The sequence below is a fragment of the Salvelinus alpinus genome, chromosome 10, assembly GCF_045679555.1.
Source record: "Salvelinus alpinus chromosome 10, SLU_Salpinus.1, whole genome shotgun sequence".
In the NCBI taxonomy this organism is placed as follows: domain Eukaryota; kingdom Metazoa; phylum Chordata; class Actinopteri; order Salmoniformes; family Salmonidae; genus Salvelinus; species Salvelinus alpinus.
The window spans coordinates 58,123,173-58,146,802 of NC_092095.1; the positions used below are offsets into that span (position 1 = coordinate 58,123,173).

The window sequence follows — 23,630 nt, forward strand, 5'->3', positions numbered from 1 at the left end:
TTCGTATGTGATTATAATTATCTTCATATTGCTCCCGAGTGGCGCAGTGAACTAAGGCACTGCATCTCAGTGCTAGGGGTGTCACTACAGACACCCTGGTTCGAATCCTATCACAATAGGCCGTGATTGGGAGTCCCATAGGGTGGCGTACAATTGACCCAGCGTTTCCGGGGTAGGCCGTCATTGTAAAATAAGAATTTGTTCTTAACTGACTTGCCTAGTTAAATAAAAATTAAATATGCCATGCCTTTGGTAAGGCGGCAGGTAGCCTAGCGGTTGGAGCGCTGTGCCAGTAACCCGAGCCGGCAAGGTAAAACAAAATCTATGTGCCCTTGAGCAAGGCACTTAACCCTAATTGTTCCAGGGTTGCTGTTGTATCAGGTGTGTCCTGCTTGCTGCCAACGCTCACTAATCCTGTTTCATTCTTTAGTTATCAATGGCTGACCCTGGCCGTGACCCCGCTCTGTGAGGGGGGTGTCAGGAGGAGTGGGGATATGGGAGAAGGGAAAAAAATCAATTTCACACATGTATAATATATTCTTGTACATTTGTGAAATAGGACAAGTGTAAGCACCCAAATTATTATTGTCTTATAACAGACGAGGATGCTTAAATGTATGGCTCCATAGTAATGTAAATATGAAGCCTATACATTTTTCCGCTAGATTGTTTTGGGTCTGTCATAGTTTTTTGCTGTTTGATCGTTGCTGCTTGACTGTAGACTGTGTGATCCTGCGGGATGCCGTTGACATTCCTATTGATGTGTGTTATTGATGAACAGATCTGCAGAGAACAAGCTCGTGGGGAACATCACCATCATTGCCTGGCAGATAGAGGAGAAGAGGGACCAGAGGACTCTGCCTGTTGCCAGGTTACCAGACACCATCAACGGCAGGGTGAGCTTCCGAGACTCTCGCCGGATCCCTACCGCTGACACCAAATGTCAGACACCCGTGACCTGTGAGACCGTGGCCAGGGTCGTGTGTGTGTGCATCCTGATTGTGTGACTCTTCTATCCCTGTGTGCCACAGACCGTGCTTCCGGTGGATGAGAGCCTGACAGAATCCATGGGCGTCAGAGCCAAATATGCATCTTTATGCAAAGACACCCTGCTGACATCAGGTAGGAGGGACATCTGGGTCTGTCCCATTATCTCAGCCCACTGGCACCACCTCTACCAAAGCCCACTAGAAGAGTCTGTCTCCCCACTGAGATGCCTTGTAAGCAGGCGTGTGACCTGAGACGAATGCAGTTCGGTATCATCTTCCGTAACATTTCACCTAATGTCATTGGCTGTTCTAAAAAATAATTTCTGCTGCTCTAAATGATTTGATTGGACATCCATCCGATCCGTCCCTCATGGCGGGATGTTAGCAGGTTTCACAGAGAAATGTCATTACCCGTACGCTCAGTGAGAGATTGTTGCTTTTCTTAGTCACCACTCTCAGATGTGAGTGTGTGTGTCTGGACAGACATCTGTATACAATGGAATGGCTTATTGTCCTCTGGGAAGGAAATACTTTTTCACACGCTCCTCTTACACTTTAAATCATCACCGAGACAAAATATCACCTTCGAAATATGCAGGTCCTTTATCATGTATTACTCGACTGTGGAGCAAAATAAATGATTCAGAGATCGTGTTAGATGATGAGTATTTTCCGTGTGTGTCTCTCAGTGTTTGGAGGCACCATGTCCAGAATGTACCGTTTCCCCACCACGGACGGTCACCATCTGCGGGTGCTAGAACAGATGGCTGAAAGTGTGTTGTCTCTCAACATCCCCAGACAGTATGTCAAACTACTGCTGGAGGAGGACGCTGTCAGGTACACTACACACACACACACAGACATATACATACATACACACACACACACACACACACACACACACACACACACACACACACACACACACACACACACACACACACACACACACACAGACAGACACATATATATATACACACACAGACACATATATATATACACACACATATATACACACACACATATATATACACACACACATACACACACACACACATATATACACACACACACACACACATATATATACACACACACACACACACATATATACACACACACACAGACATATATACACACAGACATATATATACACACATACACACACACAGACATATATATATATACACACACACACACACACATATATACACACATACACACACACACACAGACATATATACACACATACATACATACACACACACACACACACACACACAGACATATATACACACACACACAGACATATATATACACACACACACACACACACACAGACATATATACACACACACACACACAGACATATATACACACATACACACACACACACAGACATATACACACACAGACACATATATATACACACACACACACATACAGACACATATATACACACACACACATACACACACATATACACACACACACAGACATATATACACACACATATACACACACAGACATATATACACACACACACACACACACAGACATATATACACAGACAGACATACAGTGGGGAGAACAAGTATTTGATACACTGCCGATTTTGCAGGTTTTCCTACTTACAAAGCATGTAGAGGTCTGTAATTTTGATCATAGGTACACTTCAACTGTGAGAGATGGAATCTAAAACAAAAATCCAGAAAATCACATTGTATGATTTTTAAGGAATTAATTTGCATTTTATTGCATGACATAAGTATTTGATCACCTACCAACCAGTAAGAATTCCGGTTCTCACAGACCTGTTAGTTTTTCTTTAAGAAGCCCTCCTGTTCTCCACTCATTACCTGTATTAACTGCACCTGTTTGAACTCGTTACCTGTATAAAAGACACGTGTCCACACACTCAAACAGACTCCAACCTCTCCACAATGGCCAAGACCAGAGAGCTGTGTAAGGACATCAGGGATAAAATTGTAGACCTGCACAAGGCTTGGATGGGCTACAGGACAATAGGCAAGCAGCTTGGTGAGAAGGCAACAACTGTTGGTACAATTATTAGAAAATGGAAGAAGTTCAAGATGACGGTCAATCACCCTCGGTCTGGGGCTCCATGCAAGATCTCACCTTGTGGGGCATCAATGATCATGATGAAGGTGAGGGATCAGCCCAGAACTACACGGCAGGACCTGATCAATGACCTGAAGAGAGCTGGGACCACAGTCTCAAAGAGAACCATTAGTAACACACTACGCCGTCATGGATTAAAATCCTGCAGCGCACGCAAGGTCTCCCTGCTCAAGCCAGCGCATGTCCAGGCCCGTCTGAAGTTTGCCAATGACCATCTGGATGATCCAGAGGAGGAATGGGAGATGTGGTCTGATGAGACAAAAATAGAGCTTTTTGGTCCAAACTCCACTCGCCGTGTTTGGAGGAAGAAGAAGGATGAGTACAACCCCAAGAACACCATCCCAACCGTGAAGCATGGAGGTGGAAACATCATTCTTTGGGGATGCTTTTCTGCAAAGGGGACAGGACGACTGCACCGTATTGAGGGGAGGATGGATGGGGCCATGTATCGCGATATATACACACACACACAGACATATACACACACACACACACAGACACCCAGACATGCACATTTATGACCATGTCCAGGGATTTGTTTTATGGAGTGTGCATTAATAAAATGTCACTTAATGCCTAAATTGCCAAAGTGTGTGTGTTTGATGTGTGTTCAGGGTTTGTGAGCTGGAGGAGCTGGGGGAGTTGTCACCATGCTGGGAGAACCTACGACGACAGATAGTCACTCAGTACCAGACCATCATCCTCGCCTACCAGGAGACTCTCTCTGACCTCACCAACTACAAGGGTTAGTACTGTACACACACACGACTACAAGTAACACACTCACTAACTTATTTCAGCCTCAGATAACTATGTCTAAGGTGCTTGGTTTGTTGTGGTTTAACATGAGAATCCTACTCTGTCTATTCCACCCCTCTGTTTTCTCTGGTCTTTCCTCCAGGTCCGTCGTTCAAGGCCAGTAACCTGAAGGCAGAGAGGAAGCTGGAGTTCATACCCACCAACCTTCATGTCCAGAGGATGAGGGTGCAGGATGAGTCTGGCTTTGGTGAGCTGAGCCCCATTCCCTGTTTTTCCCCTCCTGGATGTTCATGCATCTCTCCACTTTGGCCTTAATAGTTGTGTTCCCCCAGACCACACGTATGACGTGGTGACTATCGGGGCTCCCGCCGCCCACTGCCAGGGCTTCAAGAACAGCGGCCTGCGCAAGCAAATCACCAAGTTCGAGGAGGCCAAGAAACAGTGAGTACAGAACCTCACAAAGAGGTGGAACCCAGGTGGAACTGTGGTAGAACCTTGGTTAGACCTTTGTATTAGGTGTATCCTTCTTGCTGCCAATGCTCACTAATCTACTCAGCTAACAACCCTACTGACTATCTGGCTGTGTACTGGCTTGGCTTTTTAAGTCTGCTTTTTAACGGACACATTTCTAATCAAGTGAATCCTAAGTCTGCTTTTGGTAGAGAAACACCCTTGTACCTCTCCCCATCCCCTTTTAAAATGGTATTGTAACGTTGGACTACATCGAAACATGTTTACAGTGTTTTAACAGGTTTTAACCATTAGGCAGAATGAATACCTGCATTAAACACAAACCACTGCTTTCGTCGAAACATTAACGTCATTATACAGTTGAGAATCACGTCCTGCGAATGATATTATTTATGTGGTTAATGAATGATACCCCACAACATGCTGTCAAATGCAATGCTTCATTTATCAAATCCGTGTACGTCTGTTTTCCCTTGTTCCTGTGCTACTGCATGGTCCGTATTTTGACGGCCGACTTCCTGTCTGTTTTGCCGTTTTCTCATTGTACACTACATGCTATGCTGCTTTTAGCCTGGGCATTTCCCGTTAATTATATTTCAAAGACGATTTTCAGTTTTCTGGCTTTTTAATTTTTTCCAATTGCATCTTTATTTTCTAATCAGCGTTTATGAGGAAGAATGGTGAGTTCCTATGTACTCTGATTCTGTTCTTTAGTCATTTTATTCTCCCCACTGTTTGTTTGGTTCTTTCTGCACGGAAATGATTGTTTGTTCGCCGTCACTGAGTTTGTCGTTTAGCTGTAAGGCTGAGTCACTCAGTCACCTACCTGTGTTTCACCACTGTTAGTGTGAATCCACAATGGCCGCCTGTGAGTACCATCGTAAGCTACTGTGTATGGACAGAGGGTGATCTACAGTAGAGCGCTTGCTATGGGGTTTGAGGCATAGAACTACAGAGACCAACAGATCCATAACAATAGCATTGTACATACTACATCTTAAACAGAGTCTGTCTCACTCTGAACATCTGTGGTTCTATGTCTAGATAGTGTTGTCTGTGTTCCAGGTGAGGAACAGGCTTGTGCAGCAGATGTGGATGCTCACCTTAGTCCCAGACCTGCAGAGTAGAATATTCTAACAGAGTTGAATTATTCAGATATGAATTGTATGCAGCCAGGTGTGTAATCTGTCAAGCAGTGTGAGAGAATGTTGCAGAAATACAATCTCCTTCAGTTCCCAGAATGCAGTGCACATTCAGTCTCACGATCCTGTGTGTGCTCTTACCATCTTTGTCTACACATCTGCGTCTATTGTCTCTTGTCTGTCTCTGTACGTGTCTACTGTCTCTGTCTGCGTCTACTGTCTGATTACTGTCTGTGTGTCTGACTACTGTCTCTGTGTCTACGTGTCTGTGTCTACGTGTCTGTGACTACTGTATGAGTGACTCATGGTAAATGCTGTGTTCTCTTAACACCCCACCCTGTCCGTCCCTGCAGCAGTGCCCTGTCCAGCTGTCAGTCTATAGTGTACATCCCCCAGGACATTGTCCGGGCCAAGGAGATCATCTCCCACATCAACACCCTGAAGACCCAGGTCAGCTACTATGCTGAGAGGCTGTCCCGCGCCGCCAAGGACCGCTCTGCCAACGGTCTGGAGAGGACCCTCGCCATCCTGGCTGATAAGGTGAGGGAGAGCCTCTAGCCTGGTACCAGGTCTGTTTGGGAAGGAGAGCCCCTGGCCTGGGTCTGTTGGGGAAGGAGAGCCCCTGGCCTGGTACCAGGTCTGTTGGGGAAGGAGAGCCCCTGGCCTGGTACCAGGTCTGTTGGGGAAGGAGAGCCCCTGGCCTGGTACCAGGTCTGTTGGGGAAGGAGAGCCCCTGGCCTGGTACCAGGTCTGTTGGGGAAGGAGAGCCCCTGGCCTGGTACCAGGTCTGTTGGGGAAGGGGAGCCCCTGGCCTGGTACCAGGTCTGTTGGGGAAGGGGAGCCCCTGGCCTGGTACCAGGTCTGTTGGGGAAGGGGAGCCCCTGGCCTGGTACCAGGTCTGTTGGGGAAGGAGAGCCCCTGGCCTGGTACCAGGTTTGTTGGGGAAGGAGAGCCTCTAGCCTGGTACCAGGTCTGTTTGTGCTGTTTTACTGACCTTTGTGGGGTGTGTATTTTGTCTTCAGTCATAAACCCAAAGAGATTCATAAATTATTTGACCAATTTAATTTGTCATCATGTGGACAGAAGAGAATACAGAACGGCCTCTCGCTTGGCTCAATTCCCGCTGTGTGGTTCGTATGACCTTTACCCTCAGACTCGCCAGCTGGTGACGGAGTGCGACTGCAAACTGCTGGCGTCGGCCATCCAGGCACTGAACGCTGCACGCCCCGAGTTTATCGCCTCCAAGGCGTCACCCTCCGCCGACGCCACCGATCAAGTTGTCCTGCGCAACGACCGAGACACGCTGCTGGCCAAGTGGAGCGGATGCAACAGCCGCTCCTCGCTGCACGTCGGCTGGCACGAGGAGGAGTGGGTAAGGCAAGGGGTCACCAGGGCTCAGGGGTTCACAGGTCAACTCCAGTTTAGCCTTCGTGGTTTAGGAGCACTTAAATACAGTTCTAGTATGTAAGGAAGAAAGCAGTGTGAGGGATTTGTTGTGTTTTTGTTTGGTTTGTTGGTCCATCAGATGTCTAGACTGGAACTCTAGATTTGATTGGCTTTTGTTTATTCTCCTCTCTCGTCTCTCCTCCCTTCTCTCCCTTCCCCTACACTATTCTTCTCTTTTGTATTCCTCCTCTTCATTCCCTCCCCCCAGGAGAAGGTGTGGGTAAATGTAGACAAGAGTCTGGAGTGTATCATCCAGCGGGTGGACAAACTCCTTCAGAAGGACCGTCTGCCTGGCGACAGCAGCCAGGGGGACACTACCCCAGACCACCAGCAGGGCGGCAGTAGTAAAAAAGGTAACCAGAGTACCAGGGCGTTCTGGATCAACCCCGACTGCATGACCCAGGAGGAGCCTTCATCATCATCATCATCACTACCTTCCTCATCATCCTCCCTCCTGCCTGCTCTCACCCTGAATCTGACTCATGCATGCCCACCCAGCACTGACAAAAACCCATGTAGGTTTCTTTCTTTCTTCACTTCACTTCACTTGCTTTTTTGCTTTGTCATGCACATTTGTCCTATCATCATACTGCTATCATATTCATCATATCTCAACCTATTAGAATTGGTCTACCTTGTTTTTGTGCAGTATTTTTTCTTAAACATTCCAAAGATGTATATTTCCTATTTGTGAATGGTTCATTTCTCTGTGTTAGGTAGGTCTGTCAGTGCTTGTTGTGTCCTGGAGGCCAGCCAAAGTCCCGTTGCTGTGGCCTCCTATGTGTCAGCTCAGCCTATGTACTGTAGCCAGCTAGCTTATTATGTGCTTACTGTACTGTACTGTGTGTGCTGTCTGCCATGTTGCGGATGGCGCTCCCTAACATGCATGTGGCACCTCCACCCCTTCCAGATGGCAGCCCCAGTGGCGAGGAGGCTTTCCCAGGTAAGAGCTCTGTCCTCTCCCCAGCTTCTGTCTCTCTGACTGCTTCTAGCCGCAGCCCAGCTCAGTGCTACTGCTTCGTCTAGCTCTATATATATCACTGTCTGTATGACACCTCTGTTTCTAGTACCTTATCAGAAATGAAGGACTTAAAGTCCAATGTGTTGTCACATGTTATTGTCTCACATTATATGAAGGAGTTGCAGCAGCAGTTCAAGGGTCTCTCAGGATGCTTTCAGTGCAGAAGAGTACATAGTGTGTGTGTGTTACTGTTGTTGTTTGTGTGTGGCCCAGGGGAGTGGAGCGAGGCGCTGTACCCTCTCCTCACCACGCTGACAGAGTGTGTGGCTATGATGAGTGACAAGGCGAAGAGCTCCATGGTGTTCCTGTTGATGCAGGACAGTGCTCCTACCATCGCCATGGACCTCTCCCTGCAGTACAGACGAGACGTGGTCTTCTGCCAGACGGTCAGCACAGGACACATGCAGATGCATACACACGTGTGCACGGACACCCATTAGCAAACACACATGTGCGCGTACATACAGACACACAAGCAGGAAAGTAGAATGTGTGTAAATAAATTAAAAATGTATGTGACGTTGAAGTGATTGCTGATTGTTAATTTACACTGAGGATACCAAAATTAGGAACAATTCCTAATATTGAGTTGCACCCCCCCTTTTGCCCTCAAGTCTCAATTCGTCAGGGCATGGACTACAAGGTGTCGAAAGCGTTCCACAGGGATGCTGGCCCATGTTGACTCCAATGCTTCCGACTGTTGTCTTGTTGGCTGGATGTCCTTTGGGTGGTGGACCCTTCTTGATACACACAGGAAACTGTTGTGTGTGAAAAGCCCAGCAGCGTTGCAGTTCTTGACACACTCAAACCGGTGTGCCTGACACCTACTACCATACCCCGTTCAAAGGCACTTCAGTCTTTTGTCTCGCCCATCCACCCTCTGAATGGCACACATACACAATCCATGTCTCAATGCTTAAAAATCCTTCTTTAAACTGTCTCCTCACCTTCATCTACACTGATTGAGGGGGATTTAACAAGTGATCATAGCTTTCACCTGGATTCACCTGGCCAGTGTCATGGAAAGAGCAGGTGTTCCTAATATTTTGTATACTCAGTGTTAATGTTCATATCGGTTTCCAGCTCACTGCCCTCATCTGTGGCTTCATCATCAAGCTGAGGAACTGTCTCCGTGACGATGGCTTCCTCAGGCAGCTCTACACCATCGGCCTGCTGGCCCAGTTTGAGTCTCTGCTCAGCACCTACGGTAAAGTACACACTCTCTCATTCTCTCTCTCTGTTTAATAATTGTTCACTTTCTCACATACCTCCCACCTCCCAGGCGAGGAGCTGTCCATGTTGGAGGACATGTCGGTAGGCATCATGGACCTACGGAACGTTACCTTCAAGGTGACCCAGGCAACCTCCAGCTCCTCCCCCGACATGCTGCCGGTCATCACTGGCAACCGGGACGGCTTCAACGTCCGCATCCCGTTGCCGGAGACCATGTTTGACGCGTTGCCGCGGGAGATCCAGAACGGCATGCTGCTGCGCGTCCAGCCGGTGCTCTTCAACGTGGGAATCAACGAACAGCAGACGCTGGCAGAGAAGTGAGCGGGGGGGAGGAATGATAGAGGGATGAAGAGTGGTGATGTCCCTCTATTGTTGACATGTGTCCTGTTTGTGACAGGTTTGGAGACACGTCTCTGCAGGAGATCATTAACCTAGAGAGTCTGGCCAGACTCAACTCCTACTATCAACAGTTCAAGGAGGTCTTACCTGAGGACTGTAAGTCACCATAAAGTAAATGGCCCTATATGGTCCTACCTGAAGTAAATGGCCCTATATGGAGAATATTGTTAAGATGTAGCCTATAACATCCCCCCCTCTCCTGGTCTCAGGCCTGCCCAGGTCCCGTTCCCAGACGTGTCTACCAGAGCTGCTGAGGTTCCTGGGACAGAACGTCCACGCCAGGAAGAACAAGAATGTAGACATCCTGTGGCAGGCAGCAGAGGTAGGCCCATTTTTCGCTGCAGGGCCATGAATGAATTATTGGAGATTATCCTTTCGAGTCCAGTCCATTTCATTCCGTATGGATGTTACTAATGAGGATCCAGAGCAGGCCTGAAGAATAATTTTGTAGTGAGCAGCCTGCTGTCTATTATTTCCTGGTGTCTCTCCTCCCCAGATCTGTCGTCGTCTGAACGGTGTGCGTTTCACCAGCTGTAAGAGTGCTAAGGACCGCACGGCCATGTCTGTCACCCTGGAGCAGTGTCTGATCCTACAGCACGAACATGGCATGGCCCCACAGGTCTTCTCCCAGGCCCTCGACTGCATGCGCAGGTAGGTGTCCAGCCCACTGCCTGAACTAAAATGAAACACATACATATTGCTCGCTCCATATGCTGGGACAGTGCCAACTACAGGGTCCCCTCTCCCCCATTTAAAAAAAAAAATAAAAAAATAATCATAATATATAAAAGTTATATTTTAATTCTCTGTAATTAGCATTGGTTTCTCACGCAGCATCTGCTTGTCAGTTTGTCCAGCCAGTTTGTGGAGAATGCTCCCCCATGATGACAGAGCTCGCTTTCCATACCCCCACATCTTCCCCCTATCCAGCTCTCCTCCAACCCCATCCCCCTGTTCTGACACTGCTTGCTGAGAAGATAAGAAGGGCTAGACGAAGTGAAGGAGGGTAGAAGGAACAGAAACCTTGTGTAAGGATGTGACGACTCCCAGAACAGAAGCCCTGTAGAGTACAGTAGGTTATGTGAAAGATCTGTTGGGTAGTAATGCAATGCTGTCCTGCAGCTCCGTGCATGGTCTCTCGCTCCTCTCTTCACCTGCCCACTTCCTGTTCCTATTTGGTATGGGGAATTTTAAGTGCATGGCTTGAGGCTGGCATACCCCCCCACCCCACCTGCTATTCAGGAAGTGAATCCAAATTCAATGACTTGACTGAAATGAAATGGATTGGAGTACAACCCCCCCCCCCCCCCCCCCATATATGTTGTCTGTGGTATGAACATGGAGAATCATCACTGTCTTCTCTTCTTACATCTTGATCTTTTCTTTCCTAAAGATGCAGAACATTTCTCTTAATTTTCTCCTTTCTCTCTTTCTCTTCCTCTTTTATGACAATGTATTTGTCTATAATTTCTCATGTTTTGGTTGGAATGATTTCCGTTATCCGTTTTTAATTTGGTGTGTTTCTTATCCTTGTTTGGGAATGGAACTTTTCACGTTCCATTCCACTGGCTTTGTCCCTAACCTTAATGTTATCACACCCCACCTGCACCATCACTGGTATCTCTCTTTGTTATCCATGGCTGATCATGGCCACCACATATCATTCATATTGTTTATTACCGTCTCCTCCACTCTTATTGGCCACTTCATCCCTGTCCTATCCATCCATCCATGCCACCTGTACTTTTTGGCCCCGGCTTCTCCTCCCTCCCCCTCTCCGCAGCATTGGGACCAGGGAGGGGGTCACCCAGAAGAACCTGAGTGGCCTGTTGCCTGTGCGTGATTTCAGGCTGGACCCCAGCCTGCTGTACTCCCTGCCCCTGCTGGCTCTCAGCCCCAACCTGCTGGTCGTCTGGCTGTTCCTCAGCGTCGCCTACTTCCTGGCCAAGCTCCGCTGCAGCTGAAGGCACAGCCCCTCTGCCACCCAGCCCCACCTACTCTCGACCTCTACTCACCTCTTCTCTCTGCCCGTTCCCCCCAGTGTGTCCGTCAGTCAGTCAGGAAGAAAGGCAAAAAGTTAGTTTGTCAGTCAAGGAGGAAGACAGGCAGTCAGGGAGTCAGTCAGTTGCTCTATGTCAGTCTGTCTGGAGCTCAGCCGGGAGAACCCTCTGATTGGTCGAGGGCAGACCGTGTGTACCTGACTGGACTTTATGTGCGTCACTCGGGCTAAACTGCCAGCTGTTCCACCTAATGGGCAGCCAGCACTCCTCCCGCCCTGCTCTCTGTCCTAACCAATCCAGTCAGAGCAGGAGGCTGGTCTAAAGGTCTATGTGCAGTACTGTATGAGACTGTTACTGTCAGTGTTCTGACATATTTCTCAGTTTAACACCCATTGTTTTACAACAATCAAATACAAACAGAGTATGGGGAGAAACTTTGAAATAAAGACGGTAAGAAGTTTTAGCTGAATTTAATGGAAGTTTTGTCCCAGTTGTCCTTGAGTATTTATAATGCAGCTTCCCAACTCATGACATGATTATAACCATGCTATTATGATAATGTGATGTCATGGATCCTTTGGTTTTGCACAGAGCTTATTTTCAGTCATGCAAATGTTCTGGCTTGCTTGACGTTTACGTCTTCCATAAGGTTTGCATACAGCATAAGCCAAGGGATGGCTTGGCCATGCAATATCAAGCTGATGTTGTTTTGATCTGGCCATTTTGTTGTTGTTCCTCAGGCCTTCCTACTCTTACAGCAGGAGAGACTTGCACTTTAAACCAATGCACTTTATTTATCAACGTTGTCATCTTAATGAAGGTTATTCGCTTGTCTTGCCAATTGACACAGTTTCATCTTGGTCGGAGCAATTTGAATTGGCTAAATTTGGGAATGTATGATATTTCAGGGGAGCTTTGTTGGCTTGTTTGATAATGCAGTGTAGTGTTTCCGAGGTGTTTATTTTTTTAGTTGATATCAGATATATTTGTTTGAGAACCTATAAGTGTTGCAGTTCTAGGGAAATGACAGAGAAGATGAAGAGAATGTACATGGGCAAACCTCAAATGGCTCCCTACCACCAAACGATGCACTACCTCTGACCAGTAGTGCACTAAATATAGGGGATGATTTGAGACACAGCCCATGCTTGTTGTGCCAAATGATTTAGCCAGGTCTCAGATGCTAGATACAGGTCTTGGATCTTTATTCCAGGTCAAAGTGTTACTTCCAGATCTCCCAGCAGCCCAAATCCATCCCGCTTCCACAGAGAAGTGCCCTAGAAAGGGAGATTTGATATCAGACTCTTTGGGTTACTTCCAAGCCTTGCACTCTGGACTTCCTGGTCTCTGCTGAGAGTCCATACACCATTATCATATACAGTAGTTGCTATCTAGTCCCATAAAAACATGATTAGCTATCTAATGGTATATGCACTCATTAATATGTAGACTAGTGGTATTATCGTTTTCCAGCCCCATAGCCTCTCTCCATTTGAATCAGTATAATACCTGTCTTCAGTGCTGTGTTACGTCCCAAGACGGCCACACTCAATCCAATCTAAAGTGACCTACTAAAGAAATGGACCATCCGTCCCAAAATAGCCTCTGTGAGATTGTCACGCTTGTATTACATTCCCTCCACCCCCCATTTCCAACTTCTAGACCCCCACAATGGAAAACTGGAGGGATTCTTTTGTCCTTGTTGGTTGAGCTATATGCAAGCTTCTTATAGGCCTCTCACCTGTGTGACTGGTATGGGAGAGAGGCTGGGTTTAATGGTGTATTTAGGTTAGTTCAATGGTTTGGTTTTGAATATTCAGAGTTTTTTTTTTTTACTGATTTTGTGCAATGTTACTGTTTTACATTATCGACAAATACGTAGGTACATGCAGTATTTATTTCTCAGTATTCTACAGTATTTACTTTTTCAATCTTGTAAATCCATATTGTAAATAATAGAAATGTATAAAGTCAGATCATCTATTGATAAGTATGCTGGTGTAGAACTACCTCTATTGTCCCATAAAACACCATCTGACTGTCAGCCAGGGGAGGAGAGCTGAGGGACAGCCAGGGGAGGAGAGCTGAGGGACAGCCAGGGGAGGAGAGCTGAGGGACAGCCAGGGGAGGAGAGCTGAGGGACAGCCAGGGGAGGAGAGCTGAGGGGCAGCCAGGGGAGGAGAGCTGAGGGGCAGCCAGGGGAGGAGAGCTGAGGGACAGCCAGGGGAGGAGAGCTGAGGGACAGCCAGGGGAGGAGAGCTGAGGGACAGCCAGGGGAGGAGAGCTGAGGGGCAGCCAGGGGAGGAGAGCTGAGGGACAGCCAGGGGAGGAGAGCTGAGGGGCAGCCAGGGGAGGAGAGCTGAGGGACAGCCAGGGGAGGAGAGCTGAGGGACAGCCAGGGGAGGAGAGCTGAGGGACAGCCAGGGGAGGAGAGCTGAGGGACAGCCAGGGGAGGAGAGCTCTGAGGGGCAGCCAGGGGAGGAGAGCTCTGAGGGGCAGCCAGGGGAGGAGAGCTCTGAGGGGCAGCCAGGGGAGGAGAGCTCTGAGGGGCAGCCAGGGGAGGAGAGCTGAGGGGCAGCCAGGGGAGGAGAGCTGAGGGGCAGCCAGGGGAGGAGAGCTGAGGGACAGCCAGGGGAGGAGAGCTGAGGGACAGCCAGGGGAAAATGTGCTCCATGAGAGCAGCACCCAAGGTCTGTCCCAAATGGCACACTATTCCCTACGTAGCACCCTATAGGCCATGGTCAAAGTAGTGTACTATATAGGGAATAGGGCACTGTTTAATAGGGAATAGGGCACTGTTTAAGACGCAGCAGTATGTACAATATTAGGATGGCGTTTGCTTCAACCAAATGTGAAATAGCTCATCCTGCTGGTTGGTAATGATACTACAGAAGCTTGTCACCCAGTAGGTCCTATGAAAAGTTGGATTGCTCCGTTCTGGGGATACATGCAATTAGGAGACCATTCTTCAGTTGTAGAGAATTGCAGAATGTGCTGGTGACAGTTTGTTCTGCCGGTGTATTTAATTCCGATGAAGAAACCCACTGCGTTAAATATGTTGTAACCATAGTGATGCTAAATCCAGGAATATTCCAACTAAAACCAAGTTCATGACTCAATTCTCAAGTTTTATTTTTCTGTTTCTCTTGAATTCCTTAGCGCTTTTGACTATGGAGAATATATTTATATTGCGTTGCATTATATTTCCATGCTTGTATGTCTAAATGCTCACGTTTGCTAAATATATGTATTCTTATAGAGAGTTTGATGTGATTACATCATCTTCATGCAGGTGTCACTTTATAATGAGAGGGAGAAATTCTAGTTGCTGTTCCAGATATCTTTGTATTAACCCTTGTCTGGTACTTTGCCAAGTTCCAACCCAATATCAGGATTGCTTGGATAACCATTTATGAATATGCTCTGAAATACTATACGTTTCTCCCTTTCTCTCTAATGCTTCTCTCTGAAATAGACTTTTCTCCCTTTCTGCTTCTCTCTGAAATGGTATGCATTTCTCCCTTTCTCTCTGAAATAGTAGACTTTTCTCCCTTTCTCTCTAATGCTTCTCTCTGGAAAGTGCAATAGCAGTCAATTAGTCAGCAGCCCAAAGAATCAGCTTTAATGTTGTTATATAATAAACGTCATGCCAAATGTATCAGAGGAGAAGGTGTATACTTCACTATAGAGTATTTGAATAGTGCAGTTCTGTTTGTTTTCCCTGGAATGGAACTGTTGCATTGAAATTAGAATGTAGAACATTTAAGTCAGTGCGTTTTGCTATTGCTCTTGTTTCACTTTATCTGTGGTGCTTGTAACTCCATGTAGAAAGCACGTCTTCTGTACACAGTATTAGTGTTCTGTACCCCTCCCTCCAACATTCCGATATTCCCCATGTCCCGGAACCATCCGTCCGACCGTTCGCTTTAGCTGTTGCCCCCATGTTTCTCTGACAGTGGCGTCAATGTGTTGGTTGGTTTTTGGGTTTCTCATTGTCTTTTAACACGAGCCCTTTTTTGTTTTGTTTTCTTCACTTTGCTGTCATCCTCTCTCTCTGTGCTTGCCCTCCCTCCCTCCTCCTTTTTCCCAGTGAGGGCTGCAGACGGGAGAATACCATGAAGAACGTGGGATGTCGCAAGTATGCTTTTAACTGTCTGCAGCTCAAGGCCTTCCCCAAACATTACAGGCCCCCCGACGGAACGTTTGGGAAGGTTGAGACTTGATTTGGATCATATTCTATTGTAATAGGGACAGCAACAACAATGGCAGCATTAAAAAAATGAATCAATGGTTAGATGGTCTTCAACCTACTGTAGCTGCGGAAGTCCTGTGGTAAATACCTGTGCACAGAATCGATGCATATTTTCCATTTCGAAGACAAATATCAAAAACTATAGAATTGGGAAAATGCCAAACCACTACTAGTTGAGAAACGATATATAGAATTTATTCAGACCTCACATACATACCTTTCTAGATTGTTCTGAAGTTGTAGATAAGTCAGGTGGGACTAGTAACAACACTGTCTGGTTACTCACGTTTTTAGGGTAGTCAAGATACAGCAAGGAGGTCGTTTTCCTGAAAAGACGGTCACTGATTCTTTACCACTATACACAGTGATGACTTTTAGTTCTTTTCAGAGCCTCAGGCAATCTATAGGTCACCAAACGTTCATACTGGGACGATGCTACTTCATGCTGACTATGTTCAAAGTTGTCTCTCAACCCATAGTTAACATGTAAACTGGGATTTGTACATTTGGTTGGCGTCATTGGCCAGAGCCTATGCATTTCAGAGTCCTTATTTAGGGAGTGTTTTACGTATGGACTACACATTGTGGAAGTCAAGCCAGTCTGATGGACTTGATGAAGGATTCCTTCCCCACGTGGATTTAGCAGTACTCTAATCCTGTAGAGCAGGGGATCTTTCAACGGTTTCAGCTCCAGAACTAAATAAGAAATTGACCATCCTCCTGTGACCCAAATGGTTCACTGGCGATCCAAATGAAGATAAAATAGTGCGTGATTAGAGATGTATTCTCATAACTCACGACCCACCTCTTGCATACCCAGGGCCCACTTTGGAACCCGACCCATAGTTTAAGAAACCCTGTAGAGAGACGTCCCACAGACTGCAATGGCAACCCAAGACCAACCAGAGCTTTCAGTGTCTGATGCGTACCTCACCTATGTACTGTTTCCCTTTTCATATCTGTAAAGCCTGCGTTTAACTTCTTTGCCAAATGAAGGGTTGTGATTGTGAATGGATTTAGCTGGGTGGCATTATCTGGCAGCGCACTGTGAAGTCTTAGCACTGTCTTAAAGGGATAGTTTGGGATTTTGGCATGAGTTCACCCGGGAGTCGGGTGAAGTTAGCTCACCCGTGAGTCGGGTGAAGTTAGCTCACCCGGGAGTCGGGTGAAGTTAGCTCACCCGGGAGTCGGGTGAAGTTAGCTCACCCGGGAGTCGGGTGAAGTTAGCTCACCCGGGAGTCGGGTGAAGTTAGCGAGACAATGCTAACTAGCTTAGCACAAAGAGGGCCCCATTGCCAAAATCCTGAACTATTCCTTTAAGACTTAAAGAGGAATATGAAAAAGCTATGAATGTTCTAGAAAGATCCACTTCCCTCTTTTTCCAAGTTCATTTCTGGAAAAAGTTGGGTTTGAGGGTAACAAAGGAAACATAATACATTATATAACATTGACTTGTAAAGGAAATCGAGTAGATTATTTTCTGTTCTAATGTTGAACCAAGTAAAGGCCAGTAGTAAACCATTTAAACACCCAAGAAGCACTTTTCTTTAAGATCATTTTCTGCATTTGTTGCACTGTTATTTTAGGATTGTCTTGTTGGCAGGCGTTGACCAGGGTAAAAATAAATAGTCAGTAGAATGTTATCGGTATGGGAGTTACATTGTACGTTAATCTGGAAACTGTGCTGCTCAACAACTACATATTTGTCATGTCTATTTTCACCACCAAGCGGCAATGTCGACTTTCTGTTTTGCAACATTTAATGAGATTGCAATTTGATACACAATTGAGCCAGAGGAGACTTGACCCTACAAATGAGTCATATGTGTGTGTGTATGTATCAAAGCTTCACATATGTTTGCTTTTCAACAGGCACCCATAAACTCAACTGTGAGATGCAGTTTGTGTACGTTTACTGTAGTGTCTTTTCATGCTCATAAATATTTTTAGTATCATTGGAAACATTCTGCTATCTGCAGACTTTATTTAGCATTTATGTACTATACTATAGGGTATAATTCAATAAGTGTTGGGATTGGATTTGTATTTCTTTCTATTGTAATGAGCGCATATCTTGTATCCTGCACAAAGAGGATAACTGTATAGGCCTGACTGTTGCTTTAGATGAAGCTTTCATCAATATCTGACGCTAATAAAATAATGTTCAACGTCTTTGTTTTGTCTTTGTAATGGAAGACTTGAAAGTTTACATCAAGATGTTGGAATGTTCCGTTCTTCTCATTGCAATTCATTCTATTCCAGAATCTTATCTGGGTGACTCTAGCTAGAGTGAAATGTCATCCAGCTAGGTCACAGCCACAGTAAAACAAAAGACCTTGTGTCTGGCTACTAGGATTTGTTTTTGTTCTCTGCAAGATGCCACTTGTTATACAGTAGCAAAGCTGTAGAGATATGAAGCCTGTTATAATGTCTGTGGCGTGATCCAAAGACGTACTCATAGTCACAACTAGAAAGAAACCAGGTTCAACACATTTTGATTCCTAAAATACAGTGCTACTTGAAGACAATGGCAGCACCATTGGCATACGGCACACTATGGAGATCAGCGTCTCATTTCCAGAGGTGGAGGTAATTGGGTTTATTTTTCACTTCTCTTACAAAGGAGTGCCGGGTTGAATTCCTTGGACAACTGTCAGGCCCATAATGGTCACGCACAGTGAATGCACATCTACTCAGCCTTAAGCCCCATTTGTAACCCTGTATTCTTTCTATTTGATCGTTAATATTGGACACATTTTATTTTGACTAAAACATCTCTGGAATGTATAGATATTTTCTTCCACTGTTCAGGATACGTCCATTGGTATTTTAATACGTTTGACTGCGTTAGGAAAAGGTTTTGGGGAACTACACAGTCTGCTAAGAACACAACCTTGGCAGACATAAGCAGTCCACATTCATTGTCCACTATTACGCTCAATCACACTCCAGTCCAGACGGTGGCAGTAATGCACTCAACATCTGGTTTGCACACTTCGGAACGAACAAAAAGGGGGTAATAAGAAGAACTCGGTAGTAGTGGCTGCGGTTCCGTGAAAGGACGTCTTTGTTTCGCGCAGAGGAATGGCTTCTCTTAATGTTGGATCGTCATACTCAAATTATACAGACTTTAATAATGCGGTCACCGCATTCGAAAATGAGAATTTTGTCCAGTTTTACCGCCGCGACGCAAGAACAATTGAAAAAGTCAAACGATTAAATCCAAGGCACCATTACAATCCTGAGTTGAAGTATGTGAACATACATCTGACTTGTATACACGGTGGCAGAAATTTCTTATCACATTCTAAAGGAGTGCGTCCGAAAACGAGGTAGCTAACTTCCATTTCTAGATGACTTTTTTTGCTTGTATCCATGGTCATGTAGCCTACATATCTGCTAGATCTGCTGACAGGGGGCACTGTTTTGCAGCCACCGTCCGTCATAATAAGAGTAGTTCAGTGTAATGTTTTCCAGGACAAGAGAGCATATTTTTTGTTGTTGTAGTGGGGACAGTATAAAAAAACTGTTTTTAATTAGAAATGTATTTCGTTTTACATTGTTCGAACAATGTTAAAGTAGGCTCGTTGTCTCTACAGTACCTGCAGGGTTGGATGCCCAGCTTTAATCAAAGTCAAAACTACAGAGGATGGAGAGAGATTAGTTGTAAAGGAAATGGTCAAAATACACAACCATGAAGTCAGTGAGGTGAGTGGTCAACATAATGGGTTCAATTCCAGTTGGCAATACCATGATGCATTTTATAGTCTTCCTGTTATGATAAAATACAGTAGGACTATCACATAATTACTGGTTGATGGTTGTTCACACATGTATAAAGGAATGTTCTTGTACAGGCTGCATTCAAGCACTACCCCAAGAGGAGACAACTATGTCCGGCTGAACGCGCCAAGTGTTCAGAATTGCTGACAAAGTACGATGGCAACAAAAGTTTGGTGATCGAAGAGCTCACCAAAGTAACTGGAAAAGTCATCCTACCGAAGGACATTCACAACATTGCAGCGACAATGAACTGTCCTCCAAAATGTGAGCGAAAGAAACAAGAGGTGACCAAAGGGATTCGAATGGTGATGGACACCGACACAAAGCTAAGAGAACAGGCAAGAAAAAGGCGGCCTGGATCTGGTTAGTATTTCTGACATAATACGGGATATTATGTTAAGGACGGAGCATTGCCATTACGTTGCCACTACGTTGGGGATGTTACACCCTCACATACAGCGGCGTAGTGGTGGTGGTTTATTTTTTTGCCTGACCTCGAACAACCACCCGGAAGTCTGGTGAGCTTACACTCCGGTTCGCTACGTGGACTCCAGTGGTAATCACCTTGGTAATAACAGGCTACAGTTTACCAACCTTTTGACCTGTGTATCCACCTACGTGCGCAGGACATTGGTCCATGGGTTTCGTGTAGCACAGAACCATGAGAAATATAGTTATATTTCTATGCACAGAACGTTAGCCCGGTCAATTCCAAAAATGCATTGAGAAGCCAGTTCCAACAGCAAAATGTATAGCTGGCAGGGTTACACATGGGGTTTCCATATAGGCAATAACAGATCATCTTTACGGCTGCTCGACTCAGCCTGATAACTTATGATTCAATTCCCATACTGTGTGTCTTCTCCATTCATTCCGATATCAAGGTGCATGACAAGGTGTAGCAGACATGCTTTAGTCTTTCAAAGAAGACACGTCCGCAGCGACAGTCAAACTATCGTCAAGCACAATCTTGCGGGTAAAGAAATTGTTGACAAACTTAGATTTTGGAGTGTAATGTCCCATTTAATGTCACTGCTGTGCTGACTATGTCATTGAATGCACCTCTAAGCGTTCAAGGATCCGAGGAGGTCCGAGAAGAAACTGGTGCTTGACGTGGACACGGGGGTGGATGACGCTCAGGCCATCATGATGGCTCTCGCAGCCCCCAACGTGGAGGTCCTGGGGATCACCTGCGTAAGCGGCAACACCTCCCTGGAAAACTCCTGCAGGAACACGCTGCGCGTCCTCAAGGTCTGCCAGAGACTTGAGGTAGGCCTGGTGGAAAGACTGCTCACTTCGTATCAAATCGTTGTTTAATGATCATACAATTTTGGTGGTAAGCTTATGCTCTATTATAGACTAATATCAGTGTGTATTATATCTGCTGTGTTGCGTTAGATCCCAGTGTTCGGTGGAGCTGCGGAGCCTCTGATGGGCCACCCCCTGTCGGCAGGCTCCTTCCACGGGCAGGATGGGCTGGGGGACGCCCCTGACCCAGATGCCCCGGGCCTGGAGCTGCTGCAGACAGAAGGGGCTGTGGAAGCCATCATCAGGCTGGTCAATGAGAACCCTGGAGAGGTCGGTAACAAAGGGGTTAGGTTCCTAGGCTAAAACCAAACCCCAGCACCCCTAGATCTATAAGAAATGTCTTTGCATTGGGGCTTGGAATCCAAACAACAAGGTATTTTGGTATTTTACTAGGATCCCCATTAGCTGTTGCAAAAGCAGCAGCTACTCTTCCTGGGGTCCACACAAAACATGAAACATAATACAGAATGACATAATACAGAACATCATTAGACAAGAACAGCTCAAGGACAGAACTACATACTTTAAAAAAGGCGCACGTAGCCTACATATCAATGCATACACACAAACTATCTAGGTCAAATAGGGGAGAGGCGTTGTGCCATGAGGTGTTGCTTTATCATTTTTTGAAACCAGGTTTGCTGTTTATTTGAGCAATATGAGATAGAAGGAAGTTCCATGCAATAAGGGCTCAATATAATACTGTACATTTTATTGAATTTGTTCTGGATTTGGGGACTATGAGAAGACCCATGGTGGCATGTCTGGTGGGATAAGTGTGTGTGTCAGAGCTGTGTGTAAGTTGACTATGCAAACAATTTGGGATTTTCAACACATTGTTTCTTAAAAAGAAGTGATGCAGTCAATCTCTCCTCAACTCTTAGCCAAGAGAGACTGGCATGCATAGTACTTATATCAGCCCTCTGATTACAATGAAGAGCAAAACGTGCCGCTCTGTTCTGGACCAGCTGCAGCTTAACTAGGTCTTTCCTTGCAGCACTGGACCACACGGCTGGACAATAATTAAGATTAGACAAAACTATAGCCTGCAGAAATTGGTTTTTGGAGTGTGGTGTCAAAAAAGCAGAGCATCTCTTTATTACGGCTAGACCTCTCCCCATCTTTGCAATCATTGAATCTATATTTTTGACCATGACCGTTTACAACCGAAGGTAACTCCAAGTAATTTAGTCTCCTCAACTTGTTCAACAGCCACACCATTCATTACCAGATTCAGCTGAGGTCTAGCACTTAATGAATGATTTGTACCAAATACAATGCTCTTAGTTTGAGATGTTCAGGACCAGTTTATAACAAGAAGGTCTAGTGCTTCGTTGTCCCTTCATTGTAGATGGATTGACTCAGTGTTGTTTCTCTGTCTAGGTGTGCCTGGTAGCTATGGCCCCGTTGACCAACCTGGCCCTTGCAGTGAAGATTGACCCCACCCTCCCTCAGAAACTCAAAGGTCTCTTCATCATGGGAGGCAACACTGACTGTAAGGGCTTTGTGTCTATAATGCAATTTGCATAGGCCTAGTGACTTGTTATCAACATACTTTGTCATACAGTCAATTGACCTGGTAGGATGTTATGAAATGATGTAAATAATAATGACCTAATAATAACGTATTTGTTTCTTGGATATTGTTATTTGCAGCGAGGGGGAACACCACAGTGTGTGGAGAGTTCAACTTTGCTGCCGACCCGGAGGCTGCTTACATCGTCCTGAACCGCTTCTTCTGTCCAACCTACATCGCTACCTGGGAGTTCTGCTGTGAGAACAAGCTACCATGGGTAAGACCACAGGTTCTGGTCATCTACCTATACAGACTAAATAAAGGCTCTCACACTACCAGGCTAATTGTAAGCACTGGTCAAGCTCTCACATCAGAGCAGATGGGAGGAAATGAGACAAGGAGAGGTGGCCACATTCAATTATTGAGATGCATCCACTGGCTTACTCAGACAATTCATTACTATCGAAATATCTCTTGGAGCCTTTTTACAAAGATTTTACATACATTTTGTTTGAGCAAATTGATTTGTCTTTTCTCCAAACCCACTTGTCCCATCCGTCTCTAATCTGCAAGTCGTTCTGTGACAACTGGCTGGCCCAGGACTCAGACAAGGCCCGCTTCATGAAGAGCATCTTCAAACACACCATGGACACCGTGGCCACTTGTGCTCGCTACCAACGGGAAATGACGGCTGGCCCGGGTTTCGTGTCGTGCGACTCGTACGCCATGGCGGCGGCCATCGATGAAGGTTTCATGTGGGTGTCTGAGCCGGTGGCCGTTACCGTGGAGCTTCAGGGGACCTACACCCGGGGCATGATGGTCCTGGACAAGCTGGGAGTCCTGGAGAAGGAGCACCAAGTTCTCATCATGAGGACGGTGGACCTGGAGAGCTTCAAGGGGATGTTGATGGACTCCCTGAAGTAATAAGCACTGGGCTGGGAACTACACCTATACCGCTGTCCCATATTGCTTTCAATTGTTTATTTTTGGGGAGGGCTCAAATTCCACTCTTCGTAATGAGTTTTGTACAGATAGATCTTGATAAGAGGGACAGTTTGAGGTGGTGGATATGTCTGTTTTGACTTGCCATTATGTTCTGAATCACCATCAATCATTTTACATTATCAGGAAATAAATGTTCTACAATGTTAATTTTTTGATATTGTCTT

At 45.9% G+C, this 23,630-nt stretch overlaps 2 protein-coding genes across 25 annotated transcripts in view; both read left to right on the forward strand.

Moving 5' to 3' along the window:
- The window catches only part of inpp4ab (inositol polyphosphate-4-phosphatase type I Ab), a 41,407-nt gene extending 23,381 nt beyond the window's left edge, over positions 1-18,026 (forward strand). For 6 of the 19 annotated variants that reach the window (XM_071329873.1, XM_071329874.1, XM_071329877.1 and 3 more), the window contains 18 exons: positions 782-896; positions 1,032-1,122; positions 1,679-1,826; positions 3,746-3,876; positions 4,033-4,137; positions 4,223-4,331; positions 5,024-5,041; positions 5,857-6,043; positions 6,657-6,875; positions 7,158-7,464; positions 7,860-7,892; positions 8,184-8,356; positions 9,054-9,177; positions 9,253-9,520; positions 9,601-9,698; positions 9,812-9,924; positions 10,099-10,253; positions 11,386-12,367. In XM_071329873.1, the coding sequence (XP_071185974.1) occupies positions 782-896; positions 1,032-1,122; positions 1,679-1,826; positions 3,746-3,876; positions 4,033-4,137; positions 4,223-4,331; positions 5,024-5,041; positions 5,857-6,043; positions 6,657-6,875; positions 7,158-7,464; positions 7,860-7,892; positions 8,184-8,356; positions 9,054-9,177; positions 9,253-9,520; positions 9,601-9,698; positions 9,812-9,924; positions 10,099-10,253; positions 11,386-11,566 (2,575 nt within the window). In that variant the 3' untranslated portion in view covers positions 11,567-12,367. Of the gene's footprint in view, positions 1-781; positions 897-1,031; positions 1,123-1,678; positions 1,827-3,745; positions 3,877-4,032; positions 4,138-4,222; positions 4,332-5,023; positions 5,042-5,856; positions 6,044-6,656; positions 6,876-7,157; positions 7,465-7,859; positions 7,893-8,183; positions 8,357-9,053; positions 9,178-9,252; positions 9,521-9,600; positions 9,699-9,811; positions 9,925-10,098; positions 10,254-10,532; positions 10,848-11,385; positions 12,368-15,692 lie in introns of those variants that run through there. The other 13 variants (XM_071329881.1, XM_071329888.1, XM_071329886.1 and 10 more) reach the window with 13 other exon arrangements.
- An 834-nt stretch (positions 18,027-18,860) lies between these two features.
- On the forward strand, positions 18,861-23,613 carry LOC139532386 (inosine-uridine preferring nucleoside hydrolase-like). 6 transcript variants are annotated; one of them, XM_071329900.1, is made up of 9 exons: positions 18,905-19,186; positions 19,454-19,562; positions 19,712-20,000; positions 20,522-20,613; positions 20,707-20,906; positions 21,036-21,215; positions 22,329-22,440; positions 22,602-22,738; positions 23,035-23,613. In XM_071329900.1, exons 4-9 carry the CDS (start codon positions 20,526-20,528, stop codon positions 23,383-23,385), a joined length of 1,068 nt encoding a protein of 355 aa, XP_071186001.1. In that variant the 5' UTR covers positions 18,905-19,186; positions 19,454-19,562; positions 19,712-20,000; positions 20,522-20,525; the 3' UTR covers positions 23,386-23,613. The 6 variants fall into 6 exon arrangements, with proteins under 6 accessions (XP_071185997.1, XP_071185996.1, XP_071185998.1 ...); XM_071329896.1 differs by lacking the exon at positions 20,522-20,613 and having other exon boundaries at positions 18,861-19,186; positions 23,062-23,613; XM_071329895.1 differs by lacking the exon at positions 20,522-20,613 and having other exon boundaries at positions 18,863-19,186.
- The last annotated feature ends 17 nt before the right edge of the window (positions 23,614-23,630 follow it).